We start from the raw sequence: 14,181 nt of genomic DNA, 5'->3' as shown, positions 1-14,181 counted from the left end.
TTTTCTTCATCAAAAATTCTTTTTCTATACCAGCTGTTTCAGCAACTGGATTTTCTCTATAACATATAAGAGGAGGTCAGAAATAAGTTCGAGTAAATTGGGGCCCTTAGCTAAACATTGATTTACACTTGTTCCGCCACCTTGGCCAACATGTCGCATCAAACTTTATTTTTTATTTACACAAAAGAAATACATTGGAAGTTTGTAATGGCCATAATTAGTATGAATAAGTGGTTACAGTACAGATAAATATAAAATATTGCTATGGAAATGTACACGCAATTAATTAATCGCCGGAAATTTGGTTACGCAGCAGAAATGCTGATAACGTGTAATAATATTGGACAGTGTGACAAAATTTCATTCTGTCCGAGATTCAGGTCACAATTATAGTTGTGACATGGGTTCCCAGTCTATTCGATTAGTGCAAATTGCCATGGTGATGATCACATCACTTCAATTGGGTATGCATTGATAAATGTACAAAGCAATCATAATTAATTCTCTTTGTTCTTTCAGTTTCAACCTTGCACTGTTACACTTGCTCATCTGACGTAGTCCCAAACTGTGATGACCCCTTTAACCAAACTAAGGTACCTGTTCAAAACTGTCCCAATGAAAACCAGGTTTGCGTTAAACAGATTGTTCCGTTGGCAGGTCAGTAATTGTAAATGAAGGAAAAAGTAGTGGTAATGGTCTAACTTTGCAGGAACCATTAGAGGATGTGGGGATAAAGGATTGTGCACGTTGAAGAACTCAACGGCAGACTGCGTGACTTGCTCATTAGAATTATGCAACTCTGGTCCGATTAATCCACCGGCACACGGCATTATGTTGTTTTCCATTATTTGTTTATTTTTAATGATTTTTTTAAGTAATTGAGATTCTATCATCACATAGTGATTGTTAATAGGATTAGTATATGCGAATGAGGAGAGTATTGAGTATAATAAGGTTTGGCATTTCATTAAGAATTATAAATGGATCAAAACTTGCCTGTCCATTCTCCCAAAAACGTTTGTAATACGCAAAGCTCCATATTTACGGAATATTAACTTTTTTTTTAACTTAAGAAATAAAAAACAAATTGTAAATCAGCGTATGCATGATTAAAGCGCATTTTTGGTAATATTTTGGTAAATAATATCGATCTCACGAGTAATTTTGGATGCGTTAAATAATTAATTTTATTTAATTTCAATTGAGGGTACGTCTTTATTCTGTAAAACAAATTACAAAGTAAATAATTAAGTTTTTATACTGGTAGCGCTATCTAACGGTAAAATTATAGCACCTCCGAAAACCATATCGAGATTATTTTCTTAAATTATCGATCTCACAAGTAATCTAACTCAAAATAGACTAGAGCCTGCACATCTACACCATAACAGAAAGCTTTTAGTGAAAATTTGAAGTCTCTAGCTATTGTAGTTGCTGAGATCTCAGCCGAACATCCGGCCAGCGAGCCATAACGAATATAATAGCGTATTTTTTTTAAAATTGCGCTAAAAAGACACTGGCCGATTGATATAAGGTTATACGTACAATCCAGTAAGCAAAGTATACTCCTAAGATTCTATACAAGTAGTAAAACGTCTCATTAATTTTTTTATTAATTTACGTTATTTAAGTTGACTTATCATGATTTTCTTTAAAAACGGCAAGAATTGCAGATTTGGAATCCAAGTAGTTTGTTGTTATTACAAGCGAGCAAATATACTGGTTTTCACAGAACTTTGTTAAACGCAAGTTTTATAAGAATTTTTGATTGTTTCTTATGTGAACAAAGGAGGGGAATTTTCATTGAATTACAGTTTTTTAAAGCCTTTTTCGGAAGTTACAAATTCCTCAGAGTACTACACCGAAAGTTACTTAATTCAGTCTTTTACTAATGCAATCATAGATCTTTCTTTCTTAACACTAACTTTGGCACCAACACTATCTTCGGAAGTACCTACTTCACCATCTGGAGGACAGTGATCGCTATCCAATTAACCTATTCCTGCAAAATAAAAGAGATTGAGAATTGAAACACGACTAAAGAAATTCTAGAAACGCCAAATGGAAGCAATACTTTGAAATTCCAAACAATCCGCTATTTCAAAGCCAATGTATCCGATATGGTTAAACAATTCATAGATAACGTCATTATAAACGCAACAACCGCTTGTATACTCAAACTAGTGGAAAAGCGGGACTAGTTCATGTACCTTGGTGGAATGCCGAAGTAAAAAGGCAATTTTTAACAACAAGGCCCTTAAAGAATTTGAACGTAATCATACAGTTGAAAAGCTTGTAGCGTTTAAAAAAGGACGAGCGGAATCACGCCGTGTATAGTCATATAAAGTAAAAAGCTTTCATGGGAAATCTATAGAAAATCAATAAACCTTTTAACGCACGAGAAAGGTTAGAGGTATAATATAGAAAAGCTATGAGAAACCCTCAAGAATACTAAAAATACAAGGTGAAACTATTGAAGACCCCAAAGAAATAATGGAAGCATTGTCTAAAAGTTTTCGTTTGATTAGCAACTCGGATCAAGACGCTAATTAAACTCCTCTCTCGTTTAATCGTTTCAATTCGAAGCGTTCATTAAGTAAGATACTCTGGAGCGTTGAATATCACTCTACCCCTTTTACTAATGCAGCTCCTCTCTAAAAACCTTCCAACTATAACCCCTTCTACTGTGAAATAATTACTTCCCACATATACAATGGTAATCATTAATCCCGTTACCCACATCTAATTGTTTATTTATTAATTCCTTTTCTTGCTAACAATCCCAGATGGTTTTATACTCAGCGCCAAGCTCGCAAATGAAACTCAATATTTCTAATTAAGAAAGTGAAATCATCAGACTGCACGGTGACAACTTTCTGAAGCGATTGAAGAACAAGGGCTTACAGAAAACAACAAAAAAAAAACGATCTGTCGGTCACCCTGAAATCAATCAATATGTTTTTTCAAATGTTACCAAAACCAGTATTTATCTCGACAAAAAATGCATCACCTCTTGTACTAACTATTAATCTTTGAATTTTATATCATCTAAAGGAAATTAAGCCAACCATTATCCTATGGGAAAATAAGCACTACGGAAGTACGAGTATAAGAGAACAGGTTGCATTATCAAGAATAAGAATCGGACACACAAACCTAACACATTTACATTTATTAGGAAAGAGTCCACAATAGAAATGCATCAACGAATGTGATATCCTTTGATTGTCAGACATGTTCTTGATGACTGTCCAACGTATAACATACATAGAATACAAGCTATACCAGAAACTGGACGAGAAATTTGTGTTAATGGGAAACGTGCAATAGAAGCATTAATAAAATAACGGGACTAACAAAAAGAGTCTAAAATGTAGCATTAATTAGTACTAACCACGACTTTTTGTAAGCAGTAAAAAAATACGTGGAGAAATAGGTCCCAATGAATTGTTACGCCTAAACCCAAAATTAAATATTAAAGTTAAACGACTCTGGCTCACTTGCAAATATAGCAAAAGTAACTGCAAATCAATGAAATCAACTGTAGAAGGCGTTTTACCATCTTAAGCACAACGTGTCTTTATCCAAAATCTATTGACATTTTGAGTTTGATGAACTTCCATAGTGAAGTTTACTTTCATGGTAGGTCAAATGAGGTTATTTGGTAGGTACATTAAAATTCACATATTAGGAGAAATTTTAGTGATTTTAAAGTGGAAGTTTCGTCATGTTACAGTTGCGTTGTCAAAGTAGGCCGTAAATTTGTATATCTCAATAACAAATTATATAAGTAATTCGCCAACTAATTACTATAAACTATTAATTACAAAAATAGAAAACGGTAGCTCTAACTAAGATAGAGAAAAACGATTTCTGCTTTTCTTTACAACAATAATTATATACAAAGAAAACAAAGGAAGGTAACAGTAGCAAGGTTAACTCAACAGTTTGTAAATATAAGAAATGGGTAAGAGTATGAACGTTGTCAAAGGCTGCAATTTAATTGCCGAATTACAATAATTATCCATACAAGTGGTGCAGAATTTCGATTTGTTCGAGAATAGCTTGCAATACTCGTCTGAAACGCAACCCCTGAAGGTGCTCTCCTTAATGATTCCTGAAAATCGACGAGATTAAAGTTTTAGAGGTAGCAACAAATTCTCACCTAGAGCCGGAAGGACCTGTTTGACACAGACGGAAGTTGTAATGTCACAGTAGCTGGCCGGTATCGTAACGTTGTTGAATGGATCGCTGCACGCTTTCTCCGTATTCGATGTGCATGAGTAGCATTTTATTGATGTTACTGTAATGAACAAAAAAAGTTATCTCACGCGTTTACTTGTTTGAAGAAAAGAAAAATCAATGGTAATTGTTATCATTACGAATGTGCTTATTAGCAAGTAGTTTTCTTCTTCGCGAAGAAACCTGAATTGCTAATGCGTTTAAACTCATCAGTAGGTTGTACCTTAGGAAACTCCATAAACTGGTCAGTTTCAAACCTTTAAACAAATTTCTATACGGTTTTTTGTAGTTTTACACATTCTACATCGTATAGAATTCCTAAAGTAGCAAATGCTGTAGTTTCAAGGAAATTCAATGCTCTAATGGCCTATAGAGTGTCAACCCAGTATCTAGAGTCCCCAAAGCTGAAGTTCCTAAGAGATCTAAAGCTTCTTAAGTTCTAACTTGTATCCACAGTTTCAATTGCTCGTAAATGTTTTAAGATCTGATTCCTGTGAAGCCAATGATGTGTATTAACGACCTTTCAATAGAAATGCATGTGGAACTGCGTTAATTATCTGTGTTTATAGACCTCTATATGGTGATTTTAACTTGTTTTATAATGTTCTAGATGAAGTGTTGGATAAGACTGTCAATTTTAATGTTATTTTAGCTGTCCATTTTTCTGTGGACAAAAAATCGCAGGCTATCTGTGTCTTAATGGGATGTTATGGTTTTGTACAGACAATTTTCTCAGCTACGAGAGGAGATTATTGTGTGGACAATATCTTCACAAATTTCGGTGTTAAGGATTTCAGGGTAACTACAGTTAGAATTATGGAGAACTGCTTGTTCCTGCAGACAACGGTACAGTTGCGGTACACCTCAATAGGATTGTCCTAACTGGTTAAAAACTGATAAACCAGAAATGATATAAAAATATCCCTTTCCACGGATGATCTACTTCACCCTATAATACCTAAATACCAATATTCAGCGGTCCCTCACACATAACGATGACAGATGCATCCTACATATAAATCTACATCTATTCCACGCGAGTCTTCATAATCAACTATGGCGCAAACATCTCATTAAACAGCGGAACTAAGGGGTTGAAAGTGGCAATGAAGAACTAAGTGACCGCCATCAAATTGATAGATAGTAAAATGAACAAATTAGACAAAAAAGATGTAGCGATGCAAAATGGAGAAACTAAGTGAATGTAACCGACACCAAAATCGCCAGAATACAGAACCTTGATCACATCTTCACTGCGTGTTAATTTAATTATCGACTAAAAATAGTTGTATTGAGTACCTTAATGGATTTCAAGTTAGGAGACCCGTCACCCTAGTCCCACCGGGCTCACCCTCATCCCTCGAGGATATAAAACGTCCAACCCGTGACAATATTTGAAACTAGGCCGATTTCGTTTATTTTTAGACCAATGCAATTTTGCGTTTGTCATATCCTGATTGGTACCAAGGGTCATCGCTGAGTTGAGGCTTGAACTAGCTACGGAAAACACCGCGCGATTATTTTGATTTGGGGTCAAATGGAAATGACGCAATTTAACCGTTTTGGTGTGCACACATTTCCGTTTATTTTGTATAAATTAAAATTCATGCAACTGTGATCGTCACCCACCAATCTCCATTCTGGGGGACTTCCAGATCTAGCATTACGTAATGCTTTTGACGTTTAGATTTTACAGTAGATATATAAATAAAACCACGTGGTAACAATTATTTTTATCTACCTATAATTTAAATTAGTGACTAATATACCAAAAAGGTTAGAAAATAGGTGCGTCCCCCTCGGCCTTAGGAAAAAGTAAAGGTGAATTTATCTGATGAGATAACAATAATGTGAATACAACGCGATTTGTTTTAATGTATGATTTCATCGATTAATTACAACCTATTAAATGGTAACATTCCAGTGCGGAATGTAAAGAAAGCGTGTGACATCATACGGTTATGTAGGGCACATTTACGTAATTTATTGGTATCATTTTTAAGTTACACTTACACATACCATATTCAACCGATGATAACAATAACAACATGAAGGGAACAACAGTCAATAAGTGAAGGCACCGCGAAGCCATTTTAAATCGCACTGAGTACCATTGAATGAGTTTTACTCTTTATGAGAGGTTCCCAAGTTGAGGTCAAACAAATGGAATACCGTTTTCGTCGTACGCTACACGCAACAGTGAGATTTTATGCTACTTTCTCATTTTTATTTTACTCACTCATATGCTGTAATCTTATCAACCGCTCGAGATTTTATTTAGGCTTCCCTATTTGAAATTTTGCATGGGCGTTGACCGAAAATTGTTTCGGAGACACTCCTAGTTTCACACGCAAAGAGGTAATATTAATGCCCTGAGGAGTAGGTGAAAAACGGTATAAGGGACATGCTATACCTTCATTTCGCATTTCAAACGGCAAATATACAATCCAAACGAGGCGCGTCGCCTAATTGTATTTCAGCACTGTCATACTACGACAAAAAATGGTAAATTCATTGTAAAACACTTCAATTAAAACAGAATATTTAAATTTTTTAACATACCTTAACGGGTGGGAGCTCTGCGGTGCACCACAAAAACATTTTTTTGCTTCATTTTAGTACATACTCCTTTTTCGGAAATCAATCACAATACAGTTTTTTTTTTAAATTGCAGCTGACAATTAAAAGTAACAAAATATACAATCCAAACGAGGCGCGTCGCCTATCATTGTATTTCAGCACTTTCATACTACGACAAAAAATGGTAAATTCATTGTAAAACACTTCAATTAAAACAGAATTTTTTAATTTTTTATCAACCTAACATCAACTCCAATTAGAGAAACGTGTTAATAATTTATTAATAGTGCAAGAAACTAAATACAGCACATACTTATAAATTTCCAACGGGCCATTATGACGTACAGGGCAGGTGGCAATCGCCCCAATTATGGGGCTGTGGGTTGTGGAAATTGCGCGAGAAAAATGTCATCAGAATCTACCTGCTTCAATTTCTTCGCCCGGCCCGGTGGATTAAGTTAGCACCTCTAAATTGGCACTCCAATTTGTTACATCGCTAAAATATTGTGCGTATTTGTGCGCCAATCCCTAAATTTTGTGCGCTTCTCGTTTACGAAAAAATTAAAATTGTTCATTGGGGATCATTCTCATATCCGTCGCGCGAGGAAACCTGAGTATTGGCGTACAAATCAGCACAAAACAAGCACAAAACTATGGTTTAACGAGTAGTATCATTTGGATACGAGAATGATGGTTTTCTTGCTTGTTGGACCCCCAATGTAAAAATTGTGATTTTCTCGTAAACGAGAAGCATACAAAATTTGGAGAATTAGCGCCCAAATGAGCGCAATATTTTAGCAGTGTAACAAATTGGGGTGCCGATTTAGGGGTGCTAATTTAACGAGCAGTCTTCTACTTTATTTCTGGATTAGAACGGCCCATAGTTAAATTTCTCCACAAGGATCGTGACGCGATTGTGAATAAAATTAATCAATCTCCGTTTCTAAGTGGTGTGACTGCGGGCTCAAGGATGAGTACTGGATACAAATCCCTGCCATTATTACGCGATTAGATATTGAGCGACCTGTGGTCTACTAATATCTGAATAATCGATGAGGAGCATTTGTTGCGGGGTTTTCGAAAAAAAGCCAACACCTCACCCAAACCAATCACAAATATTGTCGCCTTTTCGGACGCATTTCATCAACTGAGCGAGAGTATTTGAATAAACTTAAAATTGTATGTTAGAAATGTTGAATGCAACTGAGGGAGTACACCATTGTGATGAGGGTGCCTTTTTTGCCCAGAGTTACGGTACGGTACGATATATTCGGATGTACGTATAGCAAAACCGTTGAAAAACACAAAACCCGCACACCATATGATGGGCTCCAGTAGGACATCATCAAAAATCATTGAATTGACGCAGATTTAACAAATAAAAAATTCCATACAGTTGCATGTAATGCACGAAACCTGAGTATAGAGGCACAAATTTAGCATAATCCACATCGCAAACTTGATCTCAATATTGAAGTGCTGGGTACTCACAACATTGTGGCAGTTGAGAGCAGATTCGTACAACTTGGAGACAATTGATACAGAAGCTTTGAACTTATCTAATCTTGTATATCTTTGCGGTTTTCATGGTTCACAGTAGCCATAGCCACAGTACACTATGGTTTTCATTAGCAAACAGCGCAGAACTTTGATGTGAAATATTCGCTTCACTAGCGAGATAATGGAATTTATTGCATTAGATGTTATGCTAGGACGTAGTAACAAAGACGTACAAAAGTTTAATAAATTAGTTTCAATTAACTAAAGTTCTATATCAACCACGCTGCAATTAAGATAATGGAGCCAATCAGTAGCGACAGTCCCGTTGGCGAAGACGAGTTGCAGAGCTGCGTATCGCAGACCGAACAGTGATCAGAAATTCCCTTCAGCGAATCGCAGTACAATTGTGGTGTGCATCCTCTGTGTGTCGTTCTGGGTTGCTGACCTACAAGAAGCGTGTTCGTACTGGTATAGCGAAAATGCAACGTACCTGTGGCGGATACAATTTGTTTCATACAACCGTAGCCTGGTTCGTCGCATCTCACGGTTTCGGCCGTTTGCTTCTCAAAGGTATCCTGGCACTTGTTGCTCTTCAGAGTTGTACACGAGAAGCAGTCCAGCGAGGCACCTGCAAAATGATACATACTGAGTAAGCATAGTGAAGATGATACACTACGGATGGTTTATATTTGGAGGACATCCAGATGTTTTAGATTTCTAGAAATTGAAACACAGCATAGATAAGTTTAAATATTGTCTAATCCAGCCAGACTAAGAACTTTTACGAGTGTTTTTGTTTCACTTTTGATCTTCGTTTCCTGTACTAGTAGTAAAATCAAGAATACATCAGAACGTGCTGTGCCCATTTTTACATGCTACATGCTTTACAAGTGAATCATTGCTATCTTTGCGATATTCTAGATGGCGAAGCGAGGATATTGTTCAATCCGTGAACGTGAACTCTGATTTTCAGGCGCTCTTTGATGATACTCTTTCATTTCTGATCAAAAAAGTACGAATTGTTTTAGATTCTACGCACCAAAATTAATAAGAAACAGTGTTTTCCCGAGAAATTTTGGTGCAGTCGATTTTTGGTAAAAAAAAGGAAGGTTATACACTGCCTTTTTTTGAGCCCCGAAAAAAAAATTGTCTCAGATCGACCCGGAAAAAAAAATTTTCTTATAGAATGTGGCCTGTAGAATCCATAATTTCAAACAGTTCCAAGATTGGGCTACTAGTTCAAAAATTACAGCCCTTTGAATTTTTTTTCGAAATTGGTTTCTAGTCTATAACTTTTGATTGAGAAGTCTGATCGAAAAAGTACGAATTGGTTTGGATTCTACGCACCCAACTTAATAAGAAAAAGTGTTTTCCCGAGGATTTCTGGTGTAGTCGATTTTTGGTAAAAAAGGAAGGTAATACACTGCCTTTTTTTGAGCCCCGAAAAAAAAATTGTCTCAGATCGACCCGGAAACACTTCAATTAAAACAGAATTTTTAAATTTTTTAACAACCTAACATCAACCCCAATTAGAGAAACGTGTTAATAATTTATTAATAGTGCAAGAAACTAAATACAGCACATACTTATAAATTTCCAACGGGCTATTATGACGTACAGGCCAGGTGGCAATCGCCACCCGCCCCCCCGGGCCAGTCCGCCCCTGCTTTCATCTACATTCCTCCCTTAAAATGTAAAATCGAAGGGGGAATTGAAATGCAATTACAGTAGCTCTTTATACTTGTTGAATTTGATGTTGTATTTAAAAGAATTTGTGTAAATCGAACCATCGACGAGGAGAAGGCGTCATATTGATTGAATTGTATCATTTTTAAACTTGACGTAACTCTCCTATGAGGATGATTAAAACCTCAGGAAATCTTGCGCCTTAAATGACTCATATTGTTCGCAAATAGTGCCATTATGATTTGTGGAGGGTAGAGTTAGATATTTTAACGTTTACTTGGTTCTGGTATCTGAAAGTCAATATACAATAGAGGAATAAACTATGAATCAATACATGAAAAAATTAAACCTGGGTGGAAGGCAATTTGCCTCTCTGTATGAAAAAACTGCAGTGCTAAGGTATTGATTAACATAATCACCATTAATGTATCGCGGCCCTGGGAATATGTTAATCGTGGTACAACAAACAACAATTTGAAGAATTAGTAATTTTAATTAGCTTTCTTTAATAAGCCTAAGGACGACATTTTTACTTGGTCCACATCTAGTACGGTTTATAGCTGTTGTAGTCTCGATTAAAATGAGTATATTTCTAAGCATCTCATGACTTTGTGCACTTTTGTACTAGGTAGTTGGTGCTACTAACTGTAAGTTTTCTTGTTATTTACGTCGATAAGTGCCTAATTGGGATTCAATGACAACTATTTTTTATTATAATTTGATACTTGTTGCTAATTGTTGGTGATAAATTTGAAATTTTTTATTAATCACGATAATGAGCAATTAACTTTTTTTATGACTGAAGATCACACCCTACACCCTTACCTTATAAAGTTCCTTATAGAACTCATAATTTTGTTCCTTCATATGGAGTCATTTTCTGATTCTGCAAAAACTACCTTTGCAGATATCTATCTTATTTTTATGTTTTACCTCTAAATCTGTAGGACACGTTTGTACCTTCATTCTCCAAATCTGAAAAATCTACCTTTACGGGCGTGTTCATTAATGTTCCTTTTTTTCACAAATAAAAAGAAGACTCTCTATCCGATTGGAAAAGTAAATGTAGGAGTTTTACTTTTACCCTTACCTTTACAGGGTGGATTTGTCCCTTTGTGTTCTATTCTGAAGAGAGTTTCATTACAGAAATGCTTTTGCATTTAGCATAACTTTCTAAGGGTTTTTGTAGCCTTTTACAAAATTAATTGTAAAGGTTGCTTATGAGAATCACTTTTAGAGGGTAGTTTAACCACTTATGCGGTTTAGTGTCGCTTTGTAAGCTCATCGTAACTGATTTATGTCATTTTCATTACGCTTTCTTTTAACCCATTTTCATTAGAATCCTAATTTGACATCACTCAGGTGGTCAACGTGAATCCAAATTCGAAACCCAAGCGGTTGCATGAATTTTAATTCAATAAAAATAAACGTACGAATGTGTACGTATTTGCTTTTGAGTGCATAATTAATAATTAGGTAATTAATCATTTTCTATAGCTCAAGTGGCAGTAGTTATAGCCCTCAGTACCAATTAGGATATAAAAAGGTACCTATACAAGATATTAGTTTCCACTAAAAATAATAATAATAATAAAAATTCAACGTCAAGAAATTACACATAGGTATCACGTCGTTTAAAATAATGAGAACGGCGTACTATGCATTAATTCATAGTACCTTGGTCTACGCCAAGGAGGTTCCCAGGCTCTTTATTAGCGCCATTCGAAATAATAACCTGCCTGCGAAGTGGGAAGATCTTAAGATCGCAGAGCGCAGGTGGAAGGACCGTATTCGGAGGTCTAAACAAGGATCAAGGAGGATTTGGTAGCAGGGGGGTCTTCGTCTGCAGTTCAAAAACTACGTAAGATCCTTTTGAAGGACCCGGGGCAAAAAGTGGGGACACTGAGGCTTCCATGCAACAGATATACGTCTACCGCGGCTCTAGGCACTACGTAACTTTAAACCCACCAAAACGGGCTACCTGGGTCGGTGTAAGGCCGATCGACCGGAAAGTAGCTGCCCGGGTGATTATTGAGGGATCTTAGAGAGGGGCGGTTAACACGTTCAGCCCAAGAGTGCAGGACCGGACAAGATATTCCGGGCTGTTCTATAGCAGCGCCTGTAACCGCTTGACAAAATTCAAAGGATTTGTGTAATTCCAAAAAGGAAATTTAGATTTAACTTTAACCATGAAAACTCAAGAACTGGAAAGATATTGAAGACATACGAAGATTGAAGAATCTTCTAGATATGAAGAATTTGAAGAACTGACAAGTGAAATGAATTCTAAATACGAAAGCATCCAAAGCATCATCAAAAGCGGAAGAACTTTAAAAATCAAAAGAATTGAAAGAAACTTAAAAATAAAAAATTGATGGATCTGGGAGAATTTAAAAAATGAAATAAAATTATGGAACCTGAACCACGAAAAGAGCAAACATTAAAGATTTTGATTGAAAAATCAGAATCGGAAAGGTCCAGAGAGTTGAAAGGATCTGAAAACCACAAAGAAACAGAGAATTCGAAAATCTGTATACAAAGTGTAGGTGGAGAAAAATTGTAATTCTCTTTCTTCTAAAAATGAAAACTCGATTTGTATTACAGCATTAGGTACGTAGAAGTATTTATCGCTCCATCCAATGTTTAATTTTTCTTTACATTGGGAGTAAGTTAGATTCAGCTAGTTTCTTTTTGTGAAGGGTTCGATTCCTTTGGTGTTTTCTTCCGCCGATTTCGTGGTGCGAAAAATCGCGATTTGAGAGCTCTGCAATATCATTTCGGCTAGAAAGGTGAGACGGTGACCCACGATTCTAGGGTCTTGAACCTAGTCCAATTCAGTACTAGATCATTCTCTTTTAATAACATTTTTTAAAAAGGGTTAACAAATGGAAAAACCTAATGCTTCATTAGGGTATAGTTTAAATGTAAGAACCGTAAAGCTCACTATTCACTAGAATATCATGGAAGGCGAAACAGTGGTTAGGATATTTCAAAGTTCGTCCAAATCCTTCCTTTAAAAAAATTTTGTCCTCCGACGAATAAACTTTTTAAAGTTTCAAAGACTTCAAATGTTAACGAAACCACTACAAAATTAGAAATCTTACCTACCAACGTAAATGAATCACAAAACGTACTTAAATGGTCTGCAAGTACAACTGTTTATGGTACCGCATTCTTCTCCCAGTTCCAATTCATATGTTAACGAAACTACAATATCGCGTAAATCAAACAATTTTTATAAATAGTTTATCGCTTTGAATTAAGAACAAAATCTATTTTTAAGCAATTGGCACCAATTCCACTTAAACTTGACGTCATTTTTACAACTTTCTTTTAATTGTTGCATTTCTATTGAAATAATTTACCAAAAAAGAAATTACTCACCGAGTTGTACTAGACACAGCACCAAAATCCACACAAACACCATTTTGCTAAAATCCATTGTTTAGCAATTTACACATTGGCGATTAATTATTGTCCGAAGGTGAACAGGTGAAAATTCACAACCTCACCTACATACAAATCGCTTCGTTGTAGAATGCGAAGTACAAAAACTGTTACGTAAACTCTCGTATGTAACAAATTTTGAAATGAGTGATGTAGGCGCTAATTTTGTTATTTATTTATTTATTTGGTACAGAAATCTGTAAGGTGGCGATCGACGACGTCTAGTTCGCTTGAGCCGTAGTAGATGGGCGAATTTTATTTAAATAGTAGGCTTACAATAATTACAAATAAATAGAGAGGACATAGGGCTATAGTCCTGAAGGAACTGTTGCAGTAGTCTGATGTGCACGTGTAGCAGAACTCCGATGCTTTCGCTAAAACTTCGCAAAAGTGCTTTTGGATGCAGCCACGGTGCAGAGAAGTGCTATTTATGCCTGAAAAAGAACAATTGTCAATAATACTGTAAGGTGTGTTGTCTACATAGAGCCATAAATAAAGGAAAAGAAAATAAAGGTTCGTTTACTTTCATATAATGGAATAAACCTCACATTTCTGAAGGTCCTTTAGACAATTATTGCATTTTCCAAAAGATTGTCCGCGCTTTGTCAGTCTGCCTGTGAAGGGCAATTAAGATTGATTCTATCTTTTCCTGCGAGGAGGGTGGAGGATACTAAATACCCCCCAGACCCCCCGGTTCTACATTCTTCTCTAAGAGGTTTAGAGCCT

At 36.0% G+C, this 14,181-nt stretch overlaps 3 protein-coding genes across 3 annotated transcripts; 1 reads left to right on the top strand and 2 right to left on the bottom strand.

Annotated features, from left to right (window-relative positions):
• The first annotated feature begins 305 nt into the window (after positions 1–305).
• On the top strand, positions 306–1,097 carry LOC116179167. Its single transcript, XM_031498882.1, has 3 exons — positions 306–464; positions 520–657; positions 710–1,097. Exons 1-3 carry the CDS (start codon positions 401–403, stop codon positions 880–882), a joined length of 375 nt encoding a protein of 124 aa, XP_031354742.1. The 5' UTR covers positions 306–400; the 3' UTR covers positions 883–1,097.
• Positions 1,098–3,687: 2,590 nt separating this feature from the next.
• Positions 3,688–6,447, bottom strand: LOC116179242. The gene is made up of 3 exons (XM_031498985.1): positions 6,262–6,447; positions 4,166–4,303; positions 3,688–4,117 (listed from the first exon to the last, which is right to left on the bottom strand). Exons 1-3 carry the CDS (start codon positions 6,332–6,334, stop codon positions 3,936–3,938), a joined length of 393 nt encoding a protein of 130 aa, XP_031354845.1. The 5' UTR covers positions 6,335–6,447; the 3' UTR covers positions 3,688–3,935.
• Positions 6,448–8,492: 2,045 nt separating this feature from the next.
• On the bottom strand, positions 8,493–13,608 carry LOC116178640. The gene is made up of 3 exons (XM_031498202.1): positions 13,393–13,608; positions 8,813–8,950; positions 8,493–8,767 (listed from the first exon to the last, which is right to left on the bottom strand). Exons 1-3 carry the CDS (start codon positions 13,448–13,450, stop codon positions 8,592–8,594), a joined length of 372 nt encoding a protein of 123 aa, XP_031354062.1. The 5' UTR covers positions 13,451–13,608; the 3' UTR covers positions 8,493–8,591.
• Positions 13,609–14,181: the final 573 nt, after the last annotated feature.

Source organism: Photinus pyralis, unplaced genomic scaffold (genome assembly GCF_008802855.1).
Source record: "Photinus pyralis isolate 1611_PpyrPB1 unplaced genomic scaffold, Ppyr1.3 Ppyr1.4_LG8, whole genome shotgun sequence".
Taxonomy (NCBI): domain Eukaryota; kingdom Metazoa; phylum Arthropoda; class Insecta; order Coleoptera; family Lampyridae; genus Photinus; species Photinus pyralis.
The sequence above is the reverse complement of the archived record's forward strand: the minus strand, read 5'-3'. Positions and strand labels throughout refer to the sequence as shown.